The sequence below is a fragment of the Cetorhinus maximus genome, chromosome 8 (assembly GCF_964194155.1).
Source record: "Cetorhinus maximus chromosome 8, sCetMax3.hap1.1, whole genome shotgun sequence".
In the NCBI taxonomy this organism is placed as follows: Eukaryota; Metazoa; Chordata; class Chondrichthyes; order Lamniformes; family Cetorhinidae; genus Cetorhinus; species Cetorhinus maximus.
Window position 1 is genome coordinate 132998386 of NC_135886.1, and position 15648 is coordinate 133014033.

The following is a 15648-nucleotide window of genomic DNA, read 5'->3' on the forward strand; positions in this document are numbered from 1 at the left end:
ATCTTTTCCCTCCATTTCCCCCATTTCCCCCATTTCACCCATTTCCTTTCCCCCTTCACAGTTGACCCCCTGGCATCACCTTCCACCTCCCCTCCGTGACCTGCCAGCCACAACCCTTTTCCTTCGGGGATGTCCAGGTCAACGTGCACCTTCCCTTCCTTCCTGAAAATCCCACCCCCATCCACACTCACCTCCCTGACCTCCTCCTTCCCACCCCCAGAGTCCGTGTCTGCCTCCGAGTCCCCACCAACCACCCTCGCCATCCCTCCTACCGCTACCATTGAACATTCACCCTCCCACCTTTCACCTCACTCTGTCTTGGTCATTCTCACCATTCCCTCATACCACGCGCACCTTCAGTTTGCACAGCAGGAGGCAGTCATGGACCCATCATTTACCTCCCTTTCATGTTCACCTGGACACCCCTGCCTCCGGACCCCTTCCCCCACGGAACTGCTTCCTCCCCAGTTAGTCCTCCCACCCCCTGGACTCCCCCCTTAGTCCCTCCCCCTTCCTGACTCCATCAAACACCCATAGTCCTTCCCCCCTCCTGACTCTTTCCTCCAGCCTTATCTCTTCCTCCGCTCACTTCTTCCTCCAGCCTTACTCCTTCCCCCTTCCTAATCCCCTCAGGCACCCTCATTTCTTCCCCAGCTTTATTCCTTCCCCCTTCCCAACTCCTTACTCCCTCCTATCTCCGCACTCCTTCCTCCCCCGGACTCCCTCCTCTCTCTGCAATCCTTCATCCCCCTGGACTCCCTCCTCTCCGCACTCCTTCCTCCCCCTGGACTTCCTCCCCTCTCCACACTCCTTCCCCACTCCAAATTCCTTCCCTTACACCTTCCACTCCCTAACATCTACCTTCCCAGTGGCCATCTTCTCCCCCATTATCCCTTCCTCCCCCTGTACTCCCTCCCCTCCTCCCAACATCACCCCACCGAAACCTTCATTCACCACCTCCCAACCTCACCGCCCCCCACCCGACATCTTCATTCACCACCTCCCAACTTCACCCCTTTACACCTTCATACCCCCCTCCGAAGCTCACCCCCCGCCCCCGACACCTCTTCCTCTCCCAATCGATCCTAGACCTTTTCCCACCTCCTCAACAATCATCCATTGTGAGCATCGATGGTGACGTTCCAACCTCGGTGAGCGGCTTCGCAGTAGAGCCATGCCCATGAGAATCCACCCAGGATGCCATGGATGTTCCTCCAGGCTCCAGCATCTTCTGCTCCTCGGGTATCCGCGGTGTGAGCAAGGCCCTGGCGGTAAGTCCTGACTTCTGCACATCACAGTTGTCAAGACGTGTTCTGCACCAACGATCCAGCAGGGGGGATGAATCCAGCGGGTCGGCCTTATAATGATATGCTGATATATTACAATGAGGTTCCCGATGTCCGATAGCGGGGAACGTGGCCCGCCATCAACGGGCTGAGTGGACAGTCGCAAACTGGTTTCACGACACCGTGAGACTGATTTTTGGCCTTCTCGTCATATTGTCCACTCACGCCGCCGAACATGCCCAACGCCAGCGGGCAGGGAAAATCCCGGCCATTGCCTTTGGCATGTGACGTAAAAAATAATCGAATTCATTCTGAGTCACTTTGGCTCGGCACCATCATAAAGATCCCACTCCAGACCAGTTTTGGCAGTTCTGGTTTCAGGATCATCAAAGCATATTTTCGGTCTTTTGGTATTCCCTGAGCGATCTTGGTCTTCCTCTGCAACATGAGATGTTTGCGTTTCATAAAGTGGCTACGCCAACTATCTGTTGTGCTGAAATCTTTTGCTAGATTAGGGTTTGATACTAAAGTGCATATATATGCGTTGAATTTCTGGTGACCATGTAACCATTCTGACGATTTTGGAGGACCCATTCTGATACATGCTTTTCCAGATCAGCCCAGTGGCTGGTCCCTGTTCTCAAGGTGCATTTTGGACATCATTTTCAGGGCAGATTCTTTCTTCCATTCTCACACCAGCTTTTCGCTAACCCTCGAATTCCCTCACTGCAGCACAGTTATTTGACAAGTTAGCCAATGTTATGACTTTTAGCTTGAATGCAGCTTCACACTTCATTCTTTTCGCTGGAGGACCCAGTTCTGTTTGTCGTTCACCCCATGCAGTCTGCTCTGTGTGGGCATGTCTTAAACCCCCGCATATCTTCATGGCAACTTGGCCCTTCTCGCCTGCTTAATCCCATGCGCCAACTTGTAAGGTGAGTAAAACATGCATTTCTGAGGTGGAAAATTGAGGCCAACTCCTTATGCGAGTTTAATATTTCTTAAAAGGGTTGACTTGTACTTGTCCAGGACACAGCTTGATCAGCACCCCATCCACCACCTTCAACATCCACTCCCTCCAACACCGACTCACAGTGGCAGCAGTGTGTACATCTACAAGATGCACTGCAGGAATTCACCAATGCTCCTTCCGAACCTGTGGCCTCTACCACCTAGAAGGACAAGGGCAGCAGACACATGGGAACACCACCATCTGCAAGTTCCCCTCCAAGCCACTTTCCATCCTGCCTTGGAAATGTATCACCATTCCTTCACCGTCGCTGGGTCAAAATCTTGGAACTCACTCCCTGTGGGTGTACCTACACCACATGGACTGCGGCGGTTCAAGAATATGCATCACCACCACCTTCCTTGGGGTTGGCAATAAAAATGCTAACCTAGCCAGCAACACTCATGTCCCGTGAAAAAAATTGTAAAACAAATGTGCCGTGATCTACGGTAATTGGCTGCTTCCTCAAAAATCGCTTCCAGGGTTCTGCCACTAGCAGTTCAGGGTTCTCAACACAGAATTCAGCTCAGTGTTGGGTTCAGGGACATGGAATGAAAATCAAGCAAGGTACCTCACTACGGCAAACTGAGGCACTCGCCACAAATCCAAGCTTCTATCCTATCTTCACCGCAGGAGACACACCAGCAATGTTAAAACTAGGCAAGTACATATGTTCTTCTCTAACATAAATGTACCAATCACACACAAGGATTGGTGAAACAATTAAGTGGGTTCTTTATTTGAAGATAAGACAATATACAGATAATGTTGACTGGGAGACCTTGAGGCACATGTCTGACCTCTGCAGACTGCCTACAAGTCCAGGGACTAATACATCACACCCTGTCGCGGTAGGTGATGATTGACAGTAGCCCCCTTAAAGGTATGTGCCATCGTATCACAGCACATACAGCCCAGCGCATGGAATGTATTGCAATCGTTAAAAGAATTTACTCTTGTTTAGGTTCTTTAACATAGTAAACTGTCCTAGGTCACTTCACTTTGAATATTAATACTTTGTACTTTGCTATGTTGCACATTGAAGAGCAAGAGGAGAGGGACAAGAAATTAAACAGTTCCCGATCCACCTTACTTTGTTTGTTGGCAATGTGTGGTTAATGTACTTATAGAGGTGGAGGTCAGCAGTGCTGATCTTGTGTGTCTGAATGGTTTGAAGCCAAATGAATAGATCTATTGTATAAAGAGATTCAAAATTAGATCCAAAACTGCTCATTAGAGTCTGTGATGAAGAAGTTGGAGTTGTAATTGGTTGAATATCTCAGCGTTCGTAATATTTATTCCCTCGAATGATATTAGCTTCATGTCTGGCAGTAATAACTCTGCTTGTATAGTTTAATTATCACTCAAGTTATTTCAATCTGTCAGTAATGGCAGCTCCTTGATGTTTTGCAAACTTCAAAGTAAAGTACATTTATTTATGAACTTGGCCTGTTGTAACTTTCACTTGAGGTAGAGTTTTGACCTTCAAGGTAAGCTGATGTCTACAATGTTGCTGATGTCACAACCTGTCAGAATTTCTGGCTGGCGTAAATAATTAGCGTGAAAGTTTTTGGGATTCTTTTCCCCCTGATTTGCAGCTATGTGGAAGTCAGATCAGAAAGACGACGGGAACAAAGCCTCGAGGAATCTTCCCCTGAAATCCTGCCTCCGGCAGCCCTGAAGGTAATGTTAACAATATGTAGTTGTCAGATTTTTGATCAAGTCACCTTAATGCTCAAAGTTCATGTTTCTTTAAACCCTATAGTACGCTGGTATCATAAACAAAATAAATACATAGTTGAATATATTATATATTTAAGAGAGAGAAAGAGAGAGAGAGGGAGTAGATGGGGAAAAATTGTTTCCACTGACAGAACGGTCAGTGACCTGAGGATACAGACTTAATCTAGTTGCCACAAAATCCAGTGGGGTGGTGAGGAAACCTTTTTTATGCAGTAAGTTATGATCTGGAATGCACTGCTTGTGGGTGGTGGAAGAAGATACAATAAAAACTTTCAAAGTAGAAGTGGAAAAATACTTCAAAATTAAAATTTTTTAAGGCTAGATGGAAAGACCAGTTGAGGCGGTCTAATTGGATGGCTTTTTCCAAAGGCTGGTGATGGACCGAATGGCCTCCTCTTGTGTTGTATGCTTCCATGAGTCTATGAATCCTCTCGAACAAGTAGGGGTTTCTTTTATGGTGTCCCTGAGCCAGAAATTGTCATCGGGACTTTGCTTGCAACTATGGCATAGAATGGTTCAGAAAGCGGAATGTGTAAAACAGTGCCACCATAAGAAAGGAGAGGTTACTGAACTCTGAACAACACGCATGCTAAATCATCCCTTTCTAATGGACCGTTGGCTCACTCTGTCCTTTCTGTTGTGGATCTGCTTTTTAATCGTGAATGCTCAGAATTCCGTGACATGGTGTCCGAGAAGTTGCCCATTTTTCTGGTGCCACCATGTGCCACAAGTTCCCTTGCACCCAGGGCAAAAAGTAGGCTTCCCCTCTTCTTAGCACGTCATTGGTTTTTGCTAAGTACTCTTTTTTTATTATATAAAAGAGTTACAAAATTATGTGATAATTTTTACATTGCATTGAGATGTAGGTGCATGTCCAAATGTTCTTGACTTCTCTGATCACCAGAATTTTGAAACAAACTCAGATGGATATTCATATTGAAGCAGGGAGTTTTTTTTTATTTTATCGTCAGGCCTGCCCAATAGCTAAAGCAACTCTGTTAATCTTGCCCAAACTCAGTACTCTCAGCACTGAATCCATCGCCCTCTCCAACCATAATCTCAGCATCCTGTTTAACCCTAAGGAAAACCTTTGACAAAGGAACATTTCTAATCCCGTATCCTCTTGATCACAAAGACCAACTATTCATACTGCTGTAACACGGGCTGCCTCTGCCCATTCTCTGCTCAATTCCTCATTCACTCCCATCCCATACTGGACAGCCTCCCATCTTCCACGACCCATAATCTTTAGCTCATAGAAATCTTTCCTGCCCGTTCCTATCCAGCATGAACACCTGCTCATTCTTCACTCCTGATTGCACTAACATACATTGTCTCCTCCAAGGCCTCTAATCCCAAACCTCTTAGCTTCGTGCTTAAGCCTCTTCATGACCTTCATGGTAGTGCAGACTCAATGGGCCGAATGGCCTACTTCTGCTCCTATGTCTTATGGTACTTCTCCCTGTCTCTGTAACTTTCTCCAGACTTATACCCCTTGCACAGACTGTCGGTTCCTCCAACCCTGGCTTCCTTTGTGTCATCACACCTTGGGCAGCCACATTTTCAGCTCTGCAACCCCACATTTTGGAACTCCCTCCCTAAAAATCTCTGCCTCTCCGCTGCCCTCTCATCCGTTAAGATCCTCCTTAAAACCCACCAAGCTTTTGGTCAGCCCTTGCTCTCCTCCTTCAGCTCAGCATTCATTTTTGTCTAATAATATCTCTGAGCCACCTTACGATGTTCTTACATATTATAAATTTATAAATACAAGTCATTGTTGTAACCTCCTCAGTGATGTGCACTTGGTCATTACTTCTTCATTGGATGTTCCTTTTCTTCCCACATTATAGACTCAAAACTGCAGGCAATGTGGAAGCGCTCAGGACATTACCATAGAGAGACTCAGCGGCAGTCGGCCACGTTCAGTGTCATCTCCAAGTTCACACAAATCCTCTCACACCGCACTGTCAGACACTCCATGTAAGTGGAAAGTGAAGTCCCATGCCCTTCTTGCACATTTGTTTTCCATAATGATATAAAGGTCGGGTGCAGTAGAGATATAGAAACATCGACCAGAATCTTCGGGTCGGCGAGCGGGGACAGGGCCGATTTTCAGTTCGGCGGGCGTGCACCGGAGTCGGCTGCGCACCCGCCAAACTGTCAAAGGCCTGTTAAGGCCATTTAAATAGTAATTGAAATACTTAACCGAGCTGCCCGTCCAACCTTAAAGTTGGCGGGCAGGCGAAGAGCCTTCGCATTTATCATGAAACCTCATCCACAGAGGGGATGAGGTTTCATGAAGTGTTAATAAATTGAATGAAAGTTTTAATTAAAGTTTAATGACATGTCCCAGCTGATGCGACACTGTCTTTATTTTACATTATTAAAATTTTTAAAAATCAAACTCATCTCCCTGAGGCAGCGCTGTGCCTCAGGGAGATTTCTGCGCTCTTCCGCACGCAGGCGCAGGCCCCAGCTCAGCCTACTCCCCCCTCCACCCGCACAGGGAGCGCTCAGCGCTTCCAGGTGTGCGTCACGCTGGGCGGGCCTTAATTGGCCTGCCCATGTAAAATGGCGGCACACAGCCAATCGCAGGCGGCAATCGGCTGCACACCCACCCACGCCCGCTCCCGTCCAAACCCCTCCCCCGACGGGGAGAAAATTCTCCCCATAGGAATCGCTGGATGAAATAAGATCAAAGTCCATCTAGTTCACTGTACACCATCCTGAAACAATGATACTCTTTCGAGTTATCAACAGTCACAGATTGCAACTCTTTTCGAGTACAATCACAGTTCTTGGTTTCCGGGAGTGAGACATGAACCCACAACCCTCTGATTCAAAGGTGAGGGTGCTATGAACTGAGCCACAGCTGACACCTCTATCCTGAAACAATGATAATGGAGTTGTTGACTAATCATGGTAATCAATCTCTATCAATTAGTGCCCAATCGACCCAGACATGACTTGAGGAAATCCCCAGAGCTTGGAGAACTATTGGCCAAAGTCACCTGTCCCTTCCAAGCATATTACACTCACCATGAGAACACAAGATTCAGGAGCAGGAGTAGGCCATTCAGCCCTTCAACCCTGCTGCTCCATTCAATAAGATCATGGCTGCTTATCTTACCTTACCACATGCCATGTCTCAAATTACTCATATAATGTATCCCTAAAACAAATAATTAGTTAATGATTTTCTTTAAAACCAAGTACTTGAGAAATTAAAACACTGCACATGATATTGCTGTAGGTGCAGTTGAGGATTTAGAACAAAACATATGTAATAATGGTTGAGTTGGAATGTATTACAGACCTACAGCAAAGTGTGAATTTGTTCAGGTTTTGGTTACATATGAACAAACATATGTATTCGGAGCAGCAATTGGCCACTCAGCTCCTTGAGCCTGCTCCGCCATTCAATAAGATCATGGCTGATCTGATTATGGCCTCAGCTCTACATTCCTTCCTTCCCCTCCATACCCTTTGGCACCCTTGTGAAACAAGAATCTATTTAACTCAGCCTTAAAAATATTCAATGATCCTGCCTCCACCAAACATAATAAGTAATAAGGCACATATAATAAGCAATCAGAATGCAGCAGTCTGTCCTGGGAAAATACCGTCATAATGAATGATAAGGCTTTGTAGCCATGTCATTCTTTAGAAAAAATTGATGTATATTTCTCATTGTTCAATATAATATAAAATGTATAGAGTGCACTTTGTGTACAAAGTTCAAATTCCACCAAAATACCTTGCTCCTAACTATTTTTAAAGCGATAATTTAATCTACTTCTAGCAAAGTTAAAGTACTGAATTTTCATTGTTAAACTGTACACCTGCTAAAATTGTATATGTGTATTTTTTAGGGGGAAAGGGGAGGCAGACATTGAGAATAGTGGTAGACCTGGATTTTATTATTCTAAATATATCTGAATTTTCATATTAGTTTCCTGGCGAATATTTTAAGCCCAAGAGAAAGTCAGAGTTTATTTAATTCAATTATTGCTTGATTCTTCCAGCAACACAATCCAAAGTGTACACAGAAGCAAGCACACCTTCCAGACAATCAGTGAATACAAGCTTGCAGGACAAGTCATTGCAGAGACCACAGCAAGTTAGCGCTCAGGTGAGTTTTTGCATCCTCATCGTTTTCAGCAATCTGAGCAGAGTCCAAGCCTGACTCAGATACTCAGCTGCACAGTGGCTGAAAAACAAGCAGAATAGCTGCAACACTTATGATAACTTCAACCACAAAAGCAAAGTTGCTCATGTTCATACTGGTTGGTAGCATCTTCCTCCAAGACTTTGCATCTTCCTCTCTGGGAGTTTACTATTCCATTCAGAAGAAACTTCTTCAAAATAGAAAAAAAAGAAGAGCATGGGTTAATATAGCATCTTTCAAGACCTCAGACCACTCCAAAGCAACTTGCAGCCCATGAAGTACTTTTTGAAGTGTAGTCACTGTTGTAACATTACTCATAGAGTGGTGAGCATGTGTAACTCACTGCCACAAGGAATAGTTGAGGTGAATAGCATAGGCCTGAGTCTTCCGGCCAGTGTGCGGAAGTGGGCCCCGCTCGCCGACGTGTAAAATTATGTTCGTCCCGACATCGCCGCACATCATTCCGATCTTCAGTTCGGATGGCGTGCACCAGAGTCGGCTGAGCACCTGCCCAACTGTCAAAGCCTATTAAGGCCATTAAACAACCAATTGAAACAATTAACAGGGCTGCCCGTCCAACCTTAAGGTCGGCAGGCAGGCGAAGAGCCCAGGTGGCCTTCGCATTTATCTTGAAACCTTATCCACGGGCGGGACAAGATTTCATGAAGGGTTTATAAGTATAATAAAAAATTTTATTAAAATTCATTGACATGTCCCAGTTCATGTCACACTGTCATATGAGGGGACATGTCTGAATAATTTTCTTAATTTCAATTCTTCATAATCAAAGTAATCTCCCTGAGGCAGCTCAAAAGAGCGCAGGCCCCGACTCTCCCTCCTCCCCTCACCCGCAGAGGGAGCGCTCAGCGCTTCTGGGTGCGCGTTATGTTGGGTGGGCCTTAATTGGCCTGCCCACATAAAATGGCAGCGTGCAGCCAATCGGGGGCAGCAATCGGCTACGTGCCTGCTCCCGCCCAGTCCGCCCGACAGGGAGAAAATTCTCCCCAGAGATTAATTTGAGGGGAAGCTAGGTAAGTACATGAGGGAGAAAGGAATAGGATGTTATGCTAATGAGGTGAGATGAAGAGGACTGGGAGGAGGTTTGTGTAACACCAGCTGGGCAAATGTGCTGTTCTTGTGCTGGAAATTCCATGTAATTATTTATAGACTGGGCTAAATGGTTTATTTACAACCAGAAGCACAGTCATGTAAAAGGACAATTTTCTATACCCAGGCTATCTTTAGTTAATAAAGTACATTTTGCTTATGGACTTTGTTGTTTTCTTTCGCAGGTCTTGATGACAGTACCACCATCACCCGACGCACAACAGCAACCAATGCCTCCAGCTGCAATCTCCACTCAACAAACTCCCTTGGTACACACTGACTGGCTTTGATTTGCTGTGATTCACCATTATAAATCTGAGTTATTAATCTCATTAATGTAGAAAACAAATTCACCCATGCACTTACTGATAAATTTTGTCTGTATCATATCAGCCCTAACCTATTGCTTCCTCCCTCACCAGCACTCATTCTAATTTCCAACTTTCTCTGAGTTGGCCAGTTGTGAGTTCCACTCCAGAGATCATGGGTTCAAGGCCCACTCCAGGAACTTGAGTACAAAGTCCAGGCTGACAGTCAAGGGCAGTACTGGGGGGAGTGCTGCACTGTTGGAGGTGATGTCTTTCAGATGAGTTGTTAAGCCAAAGCCCCATCTACCCTCCCAGGTAGATGTAAAAGATTCCATAGCACTATTTTAAAGAAGGGCAGGGGAGTCATCCTCAGTGTCCTGGCCAAAATTTATCCCTCTATCAACATCACTAAAAAAATAAGCTATCTGGTCATTTATCATATTGCTGTTTGTGGGAGTTTGCTATGTGCAAATTGGTGGCCATGTTTCCTACAGTACAACAGTACTTCATAGGCAGTAAAGTGGTTTACGATGTCCTGACATTGAGAAAGGTGCCTATTTAAATGCAAGTCTTTCTTTCTTTTAGTATTCAGTGATTCCTGGAAGATCTTCCTACAATGGCCTAGTTCTGCTCCTATGTTCCTGTGTTCTTTACTTTGTTTCTTGAGGCATTTTATCCAGCTGTTGATATTATTTACCATGTTCACACAATGTGAATTATGTCAGCACTTGATTTCGCAACTCCCCCCTGGCTCTCTTTCAAGGAAATGACTTGTCTTCTCCTTTTCAAAAACTAAGCAAGAAATGTACCGAGCACATCAGTAGCCTAAGCAGCATCAACTGCTCCACCCTCACCCAATCCCACTTCCAATGGTCCTACTCCATCCCTTGGTTTTCTTTCTCTCTCCAGATCACTGAAAACCTGGACAAACATGTGAATGTATGAGACTGTCAGAGGGGAAAAGACCAATGAGTCCACTGAGCATGACCCATACACTTGTAATGCCCCATGCATCACGGTACAGAGACTCCCTACCCACCTGGACACAAGTGATCTTCCAGAAGAGGTGAAAAAGCAGGTTAAAACCCAGGCCAGTTAGCGGAGAAAATGGAAAATTCCTGTCTGCCCTCTTTAGCTGATTGTAACCAGTCGAGACTTATATTACAGGATGCCTGCCTCTTCTTTTCTTATTCTTCCTTCATGGTTTGTGGGCATCGCTGGGAAGACCAGCATTTGTTGCCCGTCCCTCAATCGCCCTTGGGAAGGTGGTGGTGAGCCGTCCCTCCGGTGTAAGTGCATCCACAATACTGTTAGGAAGGGAGTTAGGGATTTTGACCCAGTGATAGTGAAGGAACAGCGATATAAGTGTGTGGCTTGGAGGAGAACCTGCTGTTCTTCCATTGCACCTACTACCCCCGTCAAAAAATATTGGAAAAACTCAGCGTGTCTGGCAGCACCTGCGGAGAGAGAAACAGAGTTAATGTTTCAGGTCCAATATGACTCGTGCAATTTGACCAGACCTGCTGAGTTTTTCCAGCGCTTTTTGCTATTACTTCAGATCGCGAGCATCCGCAGTGTCTTACTTTTATTTTAACACGAATCTGTGCATACCGCTCAATTGGTGCTGACTGGTGTTTGGTAATTGGTTGCATCTGTCTCCCCATGTTCTCAGTCTAACTGGCTGCTATCAGCTCGTTCTATTATCCAGCTTTCCTTTGCATTTGAAAGAAAACAATTTAGATAGCACCGCAGGACAACAGGAAGATTGCTTGTTGGTTTGTGATTGATGACATGAGTTTCTGTTGGATATCTGTTTGCTGATGCCTGTGTTTCTACTGCAGCCCATGTACCGGTGTCCTGCACAGCTGGGAGTAATGCACCAGCTAAAGGAACAGCTGGAGGAGAGGACACGCATCTTACAGGCAAACATAAAGACACAACAGGAGGAGCTCCATCATATAAAGGAGCAGCTGCAGCTTGTGCATGATTCCAATCTTCAGGTATGATTCTGTTGGATATTTATGTGCATTGTTTACTTGCCAACTTGCCCTTCTGTCTCCATGGAGATGATTTGGATCTTCCAACTGGCCGCTGACTACTATCAATTTTGCAGTGCTGTTGAACACAAGGTACCCTTTTTTAAGGGGGGAAAGCTCTTGCATCAATATTTCTTTCTCCTCTGTACCACTGAGATGACATATGTCACCATCCCAAGGTGCTCCAAGTACCGAGCAGTGCGTACCATCTACAAGATGCATGTGCAAAGGCTGTTTCTAAAACACCTTCCAAATCCACGACCTCTACCACCTAAAAGGCTAGAGGCAGCAGATGCATGGGAACACCACTGCCTCCAAGTTCCCCTTTAAGCCAAACACCATCCTGACTTGGAAATATATCGCCGTTGTTTCACTGGGTCAAAATCCTGGAAATCCCTCCCTAACAGCACTGTGGGTGTACCTACACCACATAGTCTGCAGCGAATCAAGAAGGCAGCTCACTACCACCTTCTCAAGGGCAATTGGGGATTGGCAACAAAAGCTGGCCTTGCCAGCAACACCCACATCACATGAAAGAATAAGAAAAGTTAGCAAAACCCAACTATTAAGGAGAGCAACATTTCCACGCACTGAGATCTTCAGGTTAACCTGAGCTCAGACTTAGAAGAAGTGAGCCTTCTACGTTTATTAAAATGTCTTCCTATTTCACACTGTGTTTATCAAAACAACTATCACAGTCTTCTTTTGTTATTGACCAATGAAAAGGTTAATAAACAGCATTTCGCTGACGGTGCATGTGATCCATTCTTAAAAGACCAGGTATCTGAGTCACTGTCAGCCCTTTGTCACTGCCTCAGGTTGGCTATAAATAAATGCATGAGATGATGTGAAAAGCCTAGTCTTCTAATCTAGGCTTAGCTTCTGATGTGTGCTTCCTCTCCACACAGTAGAATCTGGAGATTAATTTAAATGACAAGTCATATTTAGATTGAGTCCTCACCTCTCTGATGAAGAGAGGGACAAAATCCACAGACTCCAGCATTGTGATTTAGTGCACCAACAAACTCCAAGACCAGGCGATCTACTTATGAACTTGTAGTCACTAATGAGAAAACTTATTGGCTCAGATTTAGCAGTCATCAGTGAAGCAATTGTGCTGGCCACTGACTTTGAAGAAAGCTACCCACAATGATCTAGCAATTTCTGTGCTGTGAATTTCCCCTTTCCTGATGGTAGTTTAACACCGGTGCCAAGTCAAAGGGACCTCCAGGTGTGCAGCAACAGTGGTGTTAGCAAGCAGTTAAGCAGCCAATCACATTGAAGTATCCTCACAGAGAGCAAACCAGGAAGTTAAAAGCACTTATTTTATCCTTCAATTTTAATTTAATTTTTCAGATAGCAAAATAAATTATGATTGGATTAAAATAGAAGTTAAAATACAAAAACAAATTTGAAAATGTTTTTTAAAACGTGTAAGTTTTCTATTACATGAAAGAATTTTATATACTGCAAATAGAAAATTAGCTTCGCGGGGTCAATGAGGGTATTTTGCAGTAATTATGATGTTAGTACACTGTCAGAAACCCAGTTACACCTCATTCAACAAGGTGTAACTTTTTCAAGGGTTTTTAAACAAGAGTAATAATCTAAGAATTGGCATTCATATCAGTTCAATTGGTTTTTCACATATTACAGCCTGGGAGTGCCTCAACAGTGCATTTAATTGAGGGGCCTAGATTTGCTGACAAAAAGTTCTGGATTTCTCTGTTATTTTGCACATTGTTATGACATGGCAGATGATGTGTGCCAGGTGGATCAAATCCAAGAGGGAAACATGGTCGTGCTATCACACAGTTTTGTAATTCATATTTATTATGAGGAGATGTATGCGCTGAATTCAGAAGTAATGAGTCCACCAAGACCTTTAGGGATTTAAAGCAATTAAATTCAAATATTTATTAATAAAATAGAAGATTTCAAGCATATACGATTACAATTAATTACTACTGTAACAAGTCCTAAAATTCCTAATTGACCTGACTCCCAGTTACACCCCCTTTTAAGGCAACAGTCCAAAATAGATTTTAGATTTAAAACAAACCTAGCAAGTTAACAGAGTACCCACTTGACAGTGGAATTCCAAATGGCTTTCCTCCAAATTTAGCTGCTTTACATAGCACAAGTGGCTGGAGGCTTCTTGAAGGCTATTTCACACACTCCTGTTAGATCTTACATGGCCTTCTCCACATAGCCTTTCATTCTCTTTTATATATGTTTCTCTCCTTTTAATATGTAAATTCTATTGTTCCATGTGTCTTTGAAACTGTATCTTCCTCATAATATAAAAACTTTCATATTGCCAATATTGTCAGTAACCTTTGGGAAAAATAAACACACTCCTTGGCTCTGCTTATCTGGCTAGTTGTAAACAGACTAAGATCCCTTTGAAATCCAACATTCCCTTCATTTATCTAAAAATGCAAATTCCCTTCAACCTTACATGCTAAGCCAGCATCCATATTTACTCATTAACATGTCAAGCACATTCCTACACCTAGGCCTGAATCTTCGGGTCAGCATGCAGGGGCAGGCCACGCTCTCCGAAGCATAAAATGACATGCAGTGACATCGTGCATGTGTCCCGACATCACCGCACATCATCCTGATCTTCAGTTCGGCGGGCGCGCACCGGAGTCGGCTGCACACCCGCCGAACTGTCAAAGGCCCATTAAGGCCATTTAAAAACTAATTAAAAGGATTAACAGAGCTGCCCATCCAACCTTAAGGTTGGCGGGTGGTAGGCAAAGTGCCCAGGCGGCCTTCGCATTTATCATGAAACCTCATCCACGGGCAGGATGGGTTTCATGAAGGATTTATAAATCAAATAAATTTATTTATTAAAATTCATTGACATTTCCCAGCTCATGTGACATTGTCACATAAGGGGACATGTCTGAAATTTTTTTTCTTTATTTAAATTTTTCATAATGAAATTAAACTCCCTGAGGCAGCTCCGTGCCTCAGGGAGCCCCGACTCAGCCTCCTCCCCTCGCCCGCACAGGGAGCATGTCATGCTGGGGGCAGGCCTTAATTGGCCCAACCATGTAAAATGGCCGCCCATGCCCACTCCCACTCAGCACCCCCCGAAGGGGAGAAAACGCTCCCCCTAGCTGCTTTTGATGATTTCAAGCTTGCAATCTACTTGACTCCAAATGTAATTAAATCACACAGACAGACCCCACTATAATCACACCCATAAACCCACTTCACAAAAAAACAGACAAAATATTATGAAAATTATTATACTTTTGTCACAACATGCGCTGACTCCAGAAGTTACTGTCAGTTTCATAGGTTAGCCATTGTTACCACCATAAAATCTGAATCATGTTCTTTAGGTTAAATTCCCTTCTGTACCTGGGGTTACACTTTGGCTCTGAAATTGCTTTGAGAGTGTTGGCCTACAAATGCTCATCTGAAATTCTCAATGTTTTAACAGAGACATTAACCTGATTAGTGAAAATACCCCGGGTGTTTCAGGTCTCTCCAGAGTGGTGGAGAGAGCAATTTTAGAAAAAGCATTGTCATTTCGTGTCTTCTATAAGAATTTGGCATCACTGTGGGCAAATCTTGGCCAATCCCAGGGAAACAATTCTAGATAAGTTTTAATGCATTTTGTTGATGTGATCATAGATGTTGCTTCAACAACCCAGTTCACTTGGATTCAACGCAATGGAACATCAAGATCAAGGGCAGCACCAGCAGCCACAACAGCAGCAGCAACCAGGAATTATAATGCAAAACCCTTGCCTATCCAGCAAACAGCTGCAAGCTCTTGTAGGCTCTGAACTACGTGGTCAGCAGTTGCCTTCTTCTCAACAACTCCTCAGGGAACCAAGTGTGAAATCAATGCAGGTAATACCTTCCCTACAACTTACAATGGCCAAATAAGGGTCAACACCTGACAGCACATGACTAGCTAACTATTCCTCTGGACAACAGGTTTTTGAACAATACAATAATTAGTTGA

The 15648-nt window shown here is 44.4% G+C and overlaps 1 protein-coding gene across 1 annotated transcript in view; it reads left to right on the top strand.

Moving 5' to 3' along the window:
* Nucleotides 1-15648, top strand: part of npas2 (neuronal PAS domain protein 2) — a 77527-nt gene that overhangs the window by 42575 nt on the left and 19304 nt on the right. The window contains exons 11-16 of the mRNA XM_078546177.1: nucleotides 3894-3978; nucleotides 5889-6018; nucleotides 8064-8170; nucleotides 9499-9582; nucleotides 11463-11621; nucleotides 15312-15533. Coding sequence (XP_078402303.1) covers nucleotides 3894-3978; nucleotides 5889-6018; nucleotides 8064-8170; nucleotides 9499-9582; nucleotides 11463-11621; nucleotides 15312-15533 — 787 coding nt within the window. The remainder of the gene's footprint in view (nucleotides 1-3893; nucleotides 3979-5888; nucleotides 6019-8063; nucleotides 8171-9498; nucleotides 9583-11462; nucleotides 11622-15311; nucleotides 15534-15648) is intronic.